We start from the raw sequence: 13,579 nt of genomic DNA on the forward strand, positions 1-13,579 counted from the left end.
AATTACTTTTAAAAGATAAGACAAAATAGAAACTCTGCTCTCCCTTCTGCTTTGAGCTCAAGAAGTGGATTGGGCTCAGCAAGGATGAGGTTCTTGGGTGGAGGAGAGGTGGGTGCGTGAGAGTGACCTGAGAAGCTGTGGGATTGGGCTTGTCCCTCATGACCACCAGCAGCATGCTCTCCAAGGCAGGAACCAAAGACATGGGTTTGAGTAAAGGCTTGTTCTCAAGGAGGGGTGAAACTGAATTGAAGCCACTCAAGTTGCCTGTCATGGTACATTTAATTTCTTTTATACAATGTCTAATTCACCTATAATTTGAGCTAAGTCTGGTGGTTGTGATGGTAGCCAAAAAACCACATCTGTGACCCATCTGCTCCTGTGCCAGCTAGGCACTGCTTCACCTTTGACCTTGGCCTTGCAACCCCTCTGCTTTACCCCAGAGGAAGCTGACTTGGGATTCTTGAAGACTTTGGGTCCTTCACCAACACAAGAGTCTATATCACCTCATTGTCATTGCTGCTTGGACCGGGAGGCCTCTCACGACATCATGTATGGGGGTATATAGCAGGAGTCTGGCACTGTCCTGGTACAACTAGGTGCTCAGTAGATGTGGAGGGAGCAGGTCAGGGCCCCTGACACAGGAATCCTGGAAGCCCTGTATCCTTCAGCGCTGCCTGCAGCGCAGGAACGGTGGAGGTCACTGCTACTTAGTGGCCTAGCTCGGGGGAAGGGGCACCGTCTGCCCTCAGAGAGCCTCCTGCCCGGCACACTCAGGGAGGCCCTACTCTTGCAGGGCATTCTCTCTGACGCTGACTCCCTCTGGGATGTAATAGGGTACGTGGCTCCCAGGTGTCCACACCTAGCTTTCATTGCCGTAGCTGGGTACACTCGGCCCCCCTAAAGACTTAAACCAGCCCAAACCTCTGAGTGGGGATCCTTTGAGGGAGAGGTTGGCCTTTCTTCCTCCTCTTGCAGATCTGGCTCCCAATTCCTATCCTGGTTCCCAGAACTAGATTTTTTTATTGTCTCTGTGATAACACCCCAGATTGTCTCCCCATTTCATGAATGGCGTCCCTGTCCAATCTCCCTTTGCTTCTCTGTTTCTGCTTTGTTTCTCCAGACCTTGGGAAGTCTGCCCCTAAACCCTTGCCCAGGGCAGGGTCCATCCTGAGCCTGCTTACCCATGAGCTGCAGCATTTCTTCTCCTGCTTGCTTCCCCTTGGCTTGGCTCCGTGCCCAGCCTGCCTAGGGCCCACACCCCCCTTCCCTCCCCACTGCAGCTGGCCTGCCCAGGTAGGCAGACTGGCCAGCTTTGTAGCACGCATGTTTCCCAAAGCTGGCTGTTCCCACACACTTACCTCAGCCCTGCCCTGCCCGGGTAGCTGGACTTGCTCCCATTTCCTGTGGCCAGGCGGATCCCCAGGTCCACCCACTCACCCCTGCATGTGGCTCTGCCCGAAGTCTGCCCTACAGCTGCCCGAGCTCTGCTCTGACAATTAGTGCCGCCACGCAGCAACCGTGAGCATTCAGCTGGGTGTGTACAGACATTTCCCAATAGAGGGGTGGCTTGTGGCCCCTGTTGGTGGTTTAATCAATGATTCTTTGGGTGCCTTTGAAGAGATTATCCTTGTCACCCCTATTTTAATAACTGAATGAGTCAAGGTGACTTCATTTACAGGTAGCTGTAGCCCGTAGGACCCAGCTTAACTTGTTCTCGAGCCATGATCTATTTCAACCAGAAAGGACTTGAAGTCTGTAATTTTTTCAAACTTAAAAAGAAAATCAGCTTTGCAGCAGATCTGGAGGATGGCCCCTTAGCCATACCCCGTGGGTGAGAATTCTTGTCTTTTGACAACCTACTGAGCCGGCACTGAATCACCCAATTACTGCAAATTCTTTCTAAATAGAAAGCACTCACAGCCACCAGTGGAAGAGTTCCAAGATCTGCAGCAAATATCTAGCGCGTTGGCAGAAGCAGGGTTTTGGCAGGAACGGTAGTTCTTCACTCCATTTTGACTCTGGCAGAAGTTGTCCAGATGACTTGGGAATAAAGTTGGCCGAGAAGCCCCTGGGAGAGACTGGCATGTGCATGCACGTACGTGTCTGTGTGTGTGTGTGTGTGTGTGTGAGTGCGTGCATCTTCCCGCGCTCCAGCCCCTATAGGGCGTGGAGAATAGGCTGCTTGTTTGCAAGGCATGATTGCACCCAGTGTGAGAGGCATGTGGATGCGTAGGGCAGAGCATCCAAGACACGCCTCTGAGAAGCAACCCGAGGCCGCTCAGCCAAAGGAGTGGGCTGGAAGCTGTGTTGAGGGCTTTGGGTCTGTACTTGGGAGGGAGGAGAAGGAGGGTGTGTGTCTTAATTCCATGGTCTTCCTATCTCTGGAGTAATCAGCTTCTCAACAAAGCTCTCAATGGTGACTTGAATGCTGTGCCGCTGTGTAACCTGTGAAAAAACCACAACGCTTTCCAACCATTTGTACAACTATGTTTGCTTTAGGCAAATGGAGTGATGGAATAGTCATGGGCAATGAAACGTAACGAAAAACAAGGGATTCTGGTGTCAGGCACACCTGTTCAAATTTTTGCTCTCTTCTCTTCCTGGCTGTGAGACCTCAGGCAAGACACTTTGGGGTTGGGGTAGGGGAAGGGGCGCTTTGGTTTTCGTATCTGCAAAACCAGGAACATGCTATCTGCTCCATTCGTTGTTGTGCAGATTAAATGAGTCCATGAAACTAACCCAGGTAAAACCCCCCAGCCCATCAAGTAGGCGATAAATGTATTTTCCCCCCTAAGTTAAGGCCAGGACTTGAAAGATTAAAGAATGTCACCCTGGGGTCCAAAGTTATAGTTCATCTTTGAACCCTTAGGCAAACCAGAATCTGGGGCTGAAAATGGCAAATGTGTAGAATTTAGCAGACCCTCTGGGCATTGCACCTTCCAGATGGTTCTAGGACACCTCCATAGGAGTTTGGTGGGCCCACCATTTATGGGACAGTCTGATGCTTGGCTGTCTCCCATTGCCTTCTGGGGTGACTGGCATCAGTGTCACCCTGTTGATTAGCCTGATTAGCTACTTCTTTCTGTTGAGGCTTGTCCTGGGTGCGGCTGGCTCTGACCTCCCGTTGCAGCCCGTGGCCCAACACGCAGAGCTCTGGGGGAGACGCACCCCTGCTACCACCCTTCAGTTCTGGGGCACAGGGGCTGTTCCATGGCTCTGTGTCCTTCTTGAGGCTCTCCTCACTGCTGCTGCGGAGAGAAAGGACAGATGCAGATCAAACCCTCCTTAGCTGTTCCTTCTGCCCTCCCCCCAGCCCCCCTTGCCCGGTAACATCCACTCCCATTCTGATTCTCTCAGGTCCTCACCCTCTGTTTCACCCACAGGCCCGTGGATCCCCCTCATCAGGTTTGCCTGACTGGTGCTATCTGGGTGCCGTCCCGGGGCGTGCCTGTGGTGGTTGGGCGCCGTGGGAACTGAGCCCTGGGGTTTGTGCTGACAGGTCGAGTCCTGTTCCTCCCCTCATGCCCAGGATCCGGCTGCTCTGAACAAAGCAGCTCCCTCAGGACCTCTGGGAGCTGGGCCTTTATTTTATTTTTATTTTTAAGGCACTTCTTGTTTAATGAAGGGCTAGGCTTAGCTAGTTGAATTAAAAACAACACCAACAATAACAGCAAAAAGAACACCCCACCACACCCTGCTTTACTCAGCTGCCACCCTTTTCCTGAATGGAGAAAAATGGCAAGTGCTTGGCCTAAGCCTGGCATTTGGCTAGAACAGAACTTCTCAGCTGCTGAGTGACACAGTGAGAGGGGCTTTGAGGGGAGAAGGATACCCCGTGTGCATTGGGAGTGTGGAATGAAGAATGATCCCAAGCATGGAGCAAGCTCAGGCCAGAAGGGGACCAGCTCAGAAAGCCACACTGGCTGTGCGCTGGCAGGCTGGCCTCATCGTTACTGCCTGAAGGTTGGAGTCTGGCCGTCTGAGTTCAAGTCCTGCACTTACTAGCTGTGTGTCCCATAGTACATTAATCTGGTTCCCAGTTCCCTTCTTTATAAAATGGGGATGGTAATAGTACACATCTCACAGGGCGCTCAAAGGTATCAATATTGAATGAAGTGTGTAAAACTCTTCGTATAAGAACTAGCGCGTGATAAGTGCTCAGTAAATGGCCAGCTGTCACTCTGGTGCTGCTTCATAGCATGAACAGGAAGTCACACCTGGAAGGGAAACTAGGGACCACCCTGTCACATGACACATAGGCACCTGAGGGTCAGTGCCTCGCAATTAGTCACCTCAGGTCCAGGACTGGACCCACCTCCCCACATAGACAGACCAGAAAGCCCTTCTCTCTGCCGGTGATGGCAGGTTCTTGAGCTTTATTATGCAGCGTGCTTAGCTCTGTGTGGTTAGGCTTACCTGAGACATTGAACCAGTGGAGGGTAAGTTTGAGTTTGGATTCTACTAAGATCAAGGTGGCAGGAATGTGGGCAGGGGTGGAGTGGGAACTGAGACTGGCATGCATGTGATTTTTAGGCAGTGAGAATCTCACTGTGTTCCCAAGAGCCAGTCTCATCCACCTTGGCCTTTGGCCTCATTACTGGGAGGTCCCTGTCTGATCAAGCGTGATTTTGTGTGCAGGACCAGCTCCCACCTTACTTACTGCTCCCTGTGCCCCTTGTGGAGCAAGGGAATGCATGTGCAGGATGCACTTCATCCATGACCCTTTGGGGCTCCCCAGCTGGAGTAGCTGGCAGGAATGGGGCATGTCTGGAGGATAGGCTGTGGCATGCAGCGTCAGTGGAGATGATAAACCATTTTGTCCTAGAACTGTGGTTTCCCCAACCCCAACCAGGTTCCACACTTGTGTGAGGCTCGGTCTAGGAGGTAGATTTTCCTGGTTGCCACATTGAGGCTGTGCTTCTACTCAATCCCAGAATGGCTGGGGAGGCAGGCTGCCCAGCCACTGTCCTGCTGGTCGGTTGGTAGCCTGCTCCAGGAAGTAGGGTTGGGGGAACTGGGCTGCAGAGAGCCCCTGCCTGGTCCAGTATAAACAAAGAAAGCATGGCATGCAGGCCAGAAAGTCTGGACCCTTCTTGAATGCTCACAATGCCTCAGCATGCTAAAACCTAGAGATGGCACATCCATCAGGGGATCCAAAACATAAATAACCGCTGAAGTTCAGTACCTGAGCTTCCTGGGTAAGCCTCCAAGGACGATCCCCAATCCCCCGGGCTCCAAGATCAGGGGGATATAAATTATCATGTTTTCTATAAAAGGGACTGGTGCCTGGCACGGGGTGATGAGAAGCAGGTCAATGCCGCATGTGGGCCAGGTCATCCTGCAAAGCCTGCCTCTGCCACAAGGTACCTTGGGTGTGGTTGCAGCACTGCCGTCCCTGCTTGGGGAAACAGCCTGCTCTGAGTCCTTTTGGTCTCTGGCCCTGGCTTATTAGCTAGCTGCATGATTTTGGGCAAACCATGCCTATTTCCTTGTTCTGGTTTCCTGTACACAGGAGGGCAGGCAAAAAAAAAAAAATGCATTTACAGAGTGGGAAACAGTGCTTTTGTAGCTGGCATGCTTCTGCTCCCAGATGTCAACTTTACAGGGGTGGAGGGGTGGAGGGACTGGACGATGAGTATTTTCCCAACACATCCAACACATGCTCACATTTTCTGTTGGTGGGGGGGGGGGGGGTGGCTTGGAGGTGTGGTCTACTCAGGAGGTAGGGGAAGGAGTGCTATTGTGACCTTCCATGTGACCTTGGGAAGTCTCCTGTTTAGGAATCCTCCTTTCTTTCAAGCTACAAGCACTTCCTCTCCACCCCCCCTCTCCCCCCCACCACCCACCTCCCATCTCTTCAAGTAGTGAGATTCAGGACATAAAACAACCTTTTAAGCTGCCCTATTCCGTAGAGAAGCCTGAGAGAAGGGCATTATTTTCTTCTTGAACAATTTTATGTTACTTTATTATTGCTCCTGCTGTTTTAAAATGTTAGTGTTTTTAATTAATGCCATTTTATTGTCCCTGTTCTCCCGAGCTCTTCTCCTGAAGGGCACAGTTTTAGAAATGTAATAACAGAATAAGTGGCTAGTGTGAGGAGTAATGCATTAACATTTATAGAGGTTCTTAGATGAAAAGCACTGTACTATAGGAAGCTCATTTTAGATTTAAGAAAAGAGCAGCATTACATTAAGATTCTTGCAAAAATAATCAATATTTCATTTCTTTCAAGTGGTTGGGGAAGTTTATATAACTATAATAATGCACAACTTTCCCTAGATAATATCTTTTTTTCCCTAGATAATATCTTTATTTAAAATCGACTGCCAAGTACTTTGTAAAAAATTACCATTTATGCCTCCAACAGATTGTGAAGTGTGTAACACGTATCACTCTGGCCAACATAAACTGCTGATTGACACAACAATGGGTATTTCAAAGATAGCAAAGACCGTGTTGGTTGAGCTTTGTCCCATCTGACATTAAGACACATTGATAAGAGTTCTTCTCCAACAGGTCTCAGATACTTTTCTCCCCATGTCGCATTCTGGAAAAGAAGCATTTCCCTTATGCGTTCTACCTACTTGGGCCTATGTGTCTTTCTTTCCATGTTCAGACAATGGCTCTACCTTGACTCATGACCCGTTGCCACCTCATGCCCAGGCCTGCCTACATGGCTGGGCCAATGACACGCAAGTCAGCTGCCCTCACGAAAAAGGCACATTTGGAATTAGTCTGCAAAGGGTAGTGATGGCAGTCTTTCTACCTGATTTCTGGTACTCAGTGCCCATGAAGGATCCTGCCCTTACTCCACACACCTCCTAACAGGGAGGCAGAGACGAGGCTAGAGTGGAAGGGAAGTGGAGGCAAGTCTTTGGAGGTGTGGGAAAGCCAAACGTTTATATTCCATACTTTTAGGACCAGCCATCTCAAGACTTGTCCCCTGGGTGTCCCTGAGACACTTTTTGAGGGGGATCTATGAGGTCAAAACTATTTTCATAATACTATCAAGATGTTATTTGCCTTAGTCATTCATTCTTTCATGAATGTAGAGTGGACTTTTCCAGTCTATAGGATGTGTGATATCACACCAGATGGAGTGCAGAAGCAGATCTGAGAAGGCCACTATCTTTCCCTGAAGCCAGACATGAAAGGAATTTTTTTGCGTATTTTGCAAAAATATGAGACAATGCCATTCTTTTCACTAAATTTTTTTTGTTGTGGAAAATATACCTGCTTTTTATGGCGATGTATAATGGGGTCATTGAAAAAACAAGTATTTTAAATATTTCTCAATTTTAATTTATAATTCAGTAAAAAGTGATAGAGGCAGCCCACCTACACAAAGGTTCTTTGAGGTTCTCCAGAACTCCTAAGAGTTTAAAGGGGGTGGTGGGATCAGGAAGTTTGAGCATCTCCCACCTACTTCAGTAAACCAGGGACAACAGAAATCAGGCTGCTGGTTCCAGACAGGGTGACAGTGGCTCAGCGGGGGTAGGACATCATTTCCTGTCCTTTAGCTCAAGTGTAAAATAAAGGTTGTGTGTGTGTGTGTGTGTGTGTGTGTGTGTGTGCTTGGATTAATGTGATTATTTTAAACTCTATTTTTAACGCAGAACTTGGTGCAATTACAATCTTTCTTGGGAACCTGAAATGAGGGACAGATGAAGGCGCAGTTGCTCAAGGATGGGGCGGGTGGCGGGAGGCTGGGTACCCCCCCCGCACCCCCACCCCGCAGCCCCTCTTCCCACTGCCTCTTCCCCCGGAGCACAGTCTGGAAACGGCTGCCCCAGGCGATCCCAAGGGCCGAGCGGCGCCACTGATCCCGCAGGGCCACGCCGAGGACCCTCCTTACCTGCTCCTGCTGAGCGCGGAGCCCCCCGCGTCGCCGGCCGCCCGGGGGGCGGGCAGCCGGGGGCGGCCGCCGGGGCGCGGGTCCGAAGCGGTCCTTCTGATGAAAGGCCGGGGGTTGAGCGCGCACAGAGCCCCGCCCCGCTGGGAGGCGGCCCTGGCCGCGGGCCCCGAGCTCCTCCAGCCGCCCGCGGGGGTCCCCCGGGGGCCCCCAGCCTCAGGGGGCGGCGGCCCGGGTGGGGCGGCTTCAAACGCGGGCGAGGACGCGGGCCAGAAGAGGGGGCGCGGGTTCCCCGAGGCTCTGGCTGCGCCGCCCCCGCCCTGCGCAGAAGCGCCCGGCCACCTGCGCCCCAGAGCAGGCGACACGGGGGGCGAGGGCGAGGGGCGCGAGGAGGGGGAACTGGCCTCTGTGCGCGGGCCCGGGGGGCTGCAGGCCTCGTCCTGCGCGGGCGGGCTCTCGGGCGCAGCGCTGGGCGCTCCTTCCCCCCTGGCCGGGGGGCCCCGCAGCGGGGGGCTGCGCGGGGGGCTGCCGGGTGCGCTGGGGGGGCCTTGCACAGAGGGAGCACTCGGCTGGGCGGGCCTGTGACAGGCCGGCTGCCTCCTGTCTGCTCGGGGTGTCCAGGAGCCTCTTGGGGGAGAGGCCTTGCTGGCGAGCAGGGGGCTCCGGTCTTGGCTCTGCCGGGGGCCCTCGGGAGAGCGTGGCCCCCCCGCTGGCCTGGCCGGGCTGGGTTCCCAGGTCCTGTGCTGTCCACATGTGTGGCTGGGGTGGTGCCAGGGGGTGGCCTTCTGGGGATGCTTGCACAGGCTGGTGGCCCTGTCTGCAGGCGCCGCACTCCGAGCCCCTCTGCCCTCCGCCTCTGGGTTTCCACTGGCTGCGGGCGGGGGGCTCAGGTCCAAGGTGAGCTTTCTGGTACCGCAGCCGCTCTTGCTGCCCCCCGGGCCTGTGCCGTGGGGCCTGGCGGGGGCATTCGCGCTCTTGCTGGGTAGCAGGTCAGTGGGGCTCAAGGAGGCTCTTAGCTTTGGCGAAGCCCACGTTCTCCTGTCGGGGTCGGCCGATCCGAGCCCCGGAGCCCGGGTCCCTTTGGAGGAGCTTCCTGCTGGCTTGCTGCTTTCTGGGGACTCCAGAGAGGTGAATGATTTGTCCATCAGGATTTCCAGAGGTGGTGGAGGGAGGTGCTCTAGATCCTCTTCTGTTTCACAGTTAAAATTGGGGTCCTCCCTCTTGCACGCTCCTGCTGTAAGCAGAGGAGGGAAAAGGGGAGCTAGGGGCCTCCAGCCTGGGCCCACCTTGAGAGAGTCTCCACTTGCAGCTGGAGAAATTTGGGGCTTTGGATACAAAGGGGAAAGTCCCCTGTATATAGGAAATCTGGGAGGTATGATGGGGATCCCCCACTTCCTGAGGCAGGGGCTTGGCCCAGAGTCCTTGAAATCGCCCAGGGTCCTCAGACCCTCAGTGGGACTGAAGGTTTCAATGAGTTTCTTGACTGATGTTCTGGTGGGACAGCTCCTGACATTCCAGTCCTCGGCCCCTGCAGCCTCATGGGCCTTCTCACCCGATGGAGTGGTGACCCGGAGCCCCTCGGCCTTCCCCTGTGGGGACTGTTTGCTCTCAGGGTGGGGACTGCATTTCTGTAAGATGCTCTTGGCCTGACTCGGTAAAATGCTGAAGTCCTTGGTGAGGGAAGCCTTCAGTTTGCTGGTGGTGTTGCTGGGTGCAACCCTGCAGGTGTCGGGCCTCAGAGCTGTGGCCCGGGGCTGCAGAACCTGCTTTGAGTTCTGCCCCAGATGTGCACCCAGGGCATAAAATGCCTCCAGCCTCTGGCTAAGGTCTCTCTGGACCCTCTGCAGCTCCTGGAGGGTGGGGTCCTCCATGTGACTCTTCAGACACCCCTCTGAGTGGGACCTTCTCTGCCTCACAGGGGCCCTGCTGCTGCCACTGGCTGTGCTAGGTCTCGGGGAGACCACTGTCTTCTCCTCCTCCTCGGCCCAGTCCTGGGGCCCAGAAGGCACAGGGACGAACTTGATCCTTTCACTGATTGCTTCCTTCATTTTCAGAATCATTTCCTGGGCTTGGAGACTCTTGAGCCTCCTGGGGTGTGGCTGGAATGGGCTTGCTGGGCCACCAGGTGAGGAGCGTGGCCTCGGATGGGACAATTTTTCCTGCCATGGACACTGACTCATGCCACTCACCTGGTCTTCCTCCTCGTCTGGGCTGCTGTCCTCACCTTCACTGAGGGAAGGGGTGTCCATCAACCTGGAGCCTTTAGAAAAATGTGCTTCTGTCGAGATCCCAATCCCAAGGGAATCACACAGAGCACTTTTGCTGATCCCTCCAGGCCTGGCAGTAGTATTTTCTGGGCCTGTGCTAGAGGGCCATGGGCCACCTGCTCCACCCCATGCTGTTGGCTGAACCTTTGCCGTCGGAGGCCTGGAGAGTGGGCAGTCCTGGGGTCTGTCGGAACCCATCCGGAAAGGACCTTGCTGCCAGCTATGTCCTGACAGCTTGGCTTCCCCTGTGGATGAAAGCACTGGCATCCATTCTGCAGGCTCTGATGCTGAGTCCCAGCTGGTTTGCTTGCCCAGCTTGTCCACCAGATGCACAGACTCGTTGTCAGCACCGATGCCACTGTCCTCAGAGCACAAGGGTCTGTCCTGCATCCCAGGGTCTCTGTGGCCGCTCGCCAAGCTTTCCAGTTGCCCCAGAGCCCTTAGGAGGCATTCATCCACACCCCTCTTTGTACTCAGCTTATTTCCCAAGTGGCAGGCGGTAGCGTGGAGGTAATTGCCGGAGCCCTCCAGGAAGCTGCCCGTGATCGAGGCCACCGTGCCACTGAGCACCAGCAGCTTGCTGACTGTGTACTGCAGAAGCTGTTGCAGGAGATCTGGCTGCTCGTGGGGCTCTCCTTTCCCCAACGGCCAAGACAGATCCCCCTTAACTTCCTTGAGAAGCATTTCTCCATCCTTGGAGATCTCCCCCAAGAGCCGGTTGACCTCATCAACGCATAGCAGCAGGAAGGTGACCATGGGCTGCAGCAGCTCTTGGGTCTGGGTGGCCTGATGAATGATGCACAGAATTGCTTCATATTTGGAGAGGCAGGAGTGTAGGTAGGTGTAGGCGTGCTGGTGGGCCTTCACCAGGGGCTCAGGGAAATCCACTTTGCCTTTAGGCTCGTGAGCAGGAAGGATGGTTTGGCAGAAATGGCCCTGTTGGCCACATGTGTGGCATCTCAGCTTTCTTTGCTGGGTAGTACTTTCTTCACTCTCTTCCCCAGAAAAGGCTGCCCCTTGGAACCCATGAGAACTCTGTGTCTTGGATGGAAGGTCCTTAGCCATGTGGCTTTGTGATTCATCCAGCTGGGATCGGGACGTTTTGGTTTCTGGGGGCAGTCCTTCCATATCTTTCCCTTTGGGATCTCTTGTGAGCTGATAGAGACCTTCATTTGGGCTTTGGGTCCACCTGGCCTTTGGCTGCTCCTCTGCCAGCCTCTGTGCCTGGGAGGAGCCTCCCCCAGAATCATAGCAGGTGGAGCTTGGAACCAGCAAAGGGATAGAGCATCTTTCACTGCCCCCCTGACGTCCTGGCAAAATTGCCTTGGGCTTTTTAAAAAACTGGATGCCACTCTTAGCAACACTATTAACAATGTCATTGTGGGAAGGTGTACACCCCATGACTTCAGCCTGCAGTCATCTCCCACCCACCCACACTCTTTGCAATTTTCAAAGAATCATCCTTGAAATAGGAACAAAAGGCAGCCTTACTAGTTGGTCCAGGCAATTTCCAGGCCAGAATTCCCTGAAGTCCATGCCGCCGTGTCCTTGGAACCAGCTTTCTTTACTTCCTTGCCCCACTGTGTTGAGGCAGTTGTGCCTGTCGTCCTGTTGCTGTAAGTCTCAAACCCTCTGCTGTGAGTGAGCAACAGGGCAATTCTGAAGGACCTCAGTCTCATGGATTATGGGCCTGTGCTCTGCTCATGTCCTGACAGATGTGGATGGCAAGTGGAACTTTAAGCCTATTAGGTTAATCATGGCCTAGCCAGTCAGCACTCACAGTGTGTTCTAATATAGAACTTCTCAGCATTTACTATCTTGGGAAGCGGATTATTTTTGCACGTGCTTATGCTTTTAATTCTGTTCAGACGCCTGCCATATGAAACCTAGAGAAATGAGCCATAATTGCAAAAAAGCTCTGGAAGAGCTTTTTGTGGAAGAGAAAAGAAGGCTCGCCGGCTACAGATCCTGGCAGAGAAGTGACCTTCACAGTTTAATAAGGGCAAACCAGCCAAGTGTGCTTCAACCTGCTATTTTCAAGGAAACCCCAAAACACACAATTGACAGTAATTGAAGCGATGCGTTGTTGTTTGTGTGGCTTATACAAATACCATTTTCTCTAGTGCTAGAGAACTTCTCAAAATAAGACAGTGAATAAAGAAGGCAAGGTGGCTTTCCTTTACACTGGAGAAATGAGTTTGATAGCAGGGAAGTCATCTTCCCTGGTGTGAAGGGGAAAGCAAAGAAAGCTCACTGCCATATAAAACTCAAGGCTGGTCCCTGTGGAGCAGAGGGGCTTAGGGAGGCAATGTTCTCAAAGAAAGAGGCTTTTAATTAAATCTTACTCATAGGAAAATAAGCCAACCCTAGGTAGTGGGGTGCCATTTGGTCATTAGGAGTAGAATGTAAGGGTAAATTGTATTTTCTTTTTTTTTTTTTTTTTTTTTTTTTTTTTTTTTTGTATTTTCCTTTTCAAGCGCAGCTTTGACATAATTTGAGCACAGAGCTCTTGTTCATAGTGAAGGGGAGTGTCTGCCCATTTTAAAACTACTTTTAAACTTTTTAAAGCTGTCAGTAGTTTAGAGCAAGGAGTAGAGACTTGGGTTTAAATCCTACTCATTCTCTTTTTAGTTGGGGGAGCTTCCAAAGTTATTTAACTCCTGAGGCTGAGCCCATCTTTGGAGTGGGGGTAATGGTACCTACTTCATGGAACTGTTGTGGAGATTAAGTTGATTAATGCTTAGTAAGTGCTTGGTTCAGTGCCTAGCTAGTGGGAAAGAAGAAAAAGAAGAAAAAAGAAAAAGAAAGAAAGAAAGAAAGAAAGAGAGAAAGAAAGAAGAAAGAGAGAAAGAAAGAGAGAAAGAAAAAGAGAGAAAGAAAAAGAAAAAATAGTACAACCACTCTGGTAAACAGTATGGAGTTTCCTCAAGAAGTTAAAAATAGAACTACCCTACAACCCAGAAATTTGTGTTACTAGGTATTTACCCCAATGATACAGATGTAGTGAAATGATGGGACACCTGCACCCCAGTGTTCATAGCAGCAATGTCCACAATAGCCAAACCATGGAAGGAGCCACGATGTCCTTCGACAGATGAATGGATAAAGAAGCTGTGGTCCATATATACACTGGAATATTACTCAGCCATCAGAAAGGATGAATACCTACCATTTACATCAATGTGGATGGAACTGGAGGCTACTATGCTGAGTGAAACCAGTCAATCGGAGAAAGATAATTATCATATGGTTTCATATGTGGAATATAAGTAAAAGTGAAGGGGACCATAGGAGAAGGGGGGAACTGAGTGAGGAAAAATTAAAGAGGAAGACAAATCATGAGAGACTTCTGACTCTGGGTAACAAAGAGTTGTGGAAAGGGAGATGGGTGGGGGGATGGGGTAGCTGGGTGATGGGCATTAAGGAGGGCATGTGATGAGATGAGCACTAGGTATTATAC

The 13,579-nt window shown here is 52.0% G+C and overlaps 2 protein-coding genes across 3 annotated transcripts in view; one reads left to right on the forward strand and one right to left on the reverse strand.

The window, feature by feature from the left end:
* The window catches only part of TOGARAM2 (TOG array regulator of axonemal microtubules 2), an 83,764-nt gene that overhangs the window by 69,043 nt on the left and 1,142 nt on the right, over nt 1-13,579 (forward strand). The gene's annotated exons all lie outside the window — the stretch shown is intronic.
* On the reverse strand, nt 261-11,823 carry PCARE (photoreceptor cilium actin regulator). Of its 2 annotated transcripts, XM_049095731.1 has the most exons (3): nt 7,856-11,823; nt 3,077-3,248; nt 261-2,445 (listed from the first exon to the last, which is right to left on the reverse strand). In XM_049095731.1, exons 1-3 carry the CDS (start codon nt 11,518-11,520, stop codon nt 2,359-2,361), a joined length of 3,924 nt encoding a protein of 1,307 aa, XP_048951688.1. In that variant the 5' UTR covers nt 11,521-11,823; the 3' UTR covers nt 261-2,358. The 2 variants fall into 2 exon arrangements, with proteins under 2 accessions (XP_048951688.1, XP_025310063.1); XM_025454278.3 differs by having other exon boundaries at nt 261-3,248.

The sequence above is a fragment of the Canis lupus genome, chromosome 17 (genome assembly GCF_003254725.2).
Source record: "Canis lupus dingo isolate Sandy chromosome 17, ASM325472v2, whole genome shotgun sequence".
Taxonomy (NCBI): Eukaryota; Metazoa; Chordata; class Mammalia; order Carnivora; family Canidae; genus Canis; species Canis lupus.

Excerpts from the sequence above, each read along its gene's own strand:
- PCARE (XM_025454278.3), bottom strand. The coding sequence starts at position 11,520 with ATGGGGTGTACACCTTCCCACAATGACATTGTTAATAGTGTTGCTAAG. Across the intron at positions 3,249-7,855 it reads TCCGCGCTCAGCAGGAGCAG|CAGCAGTGAGGAGAGCCTCA; the intron begins GTAAGGAGGGTC and ends TTCTCTCCGCAG.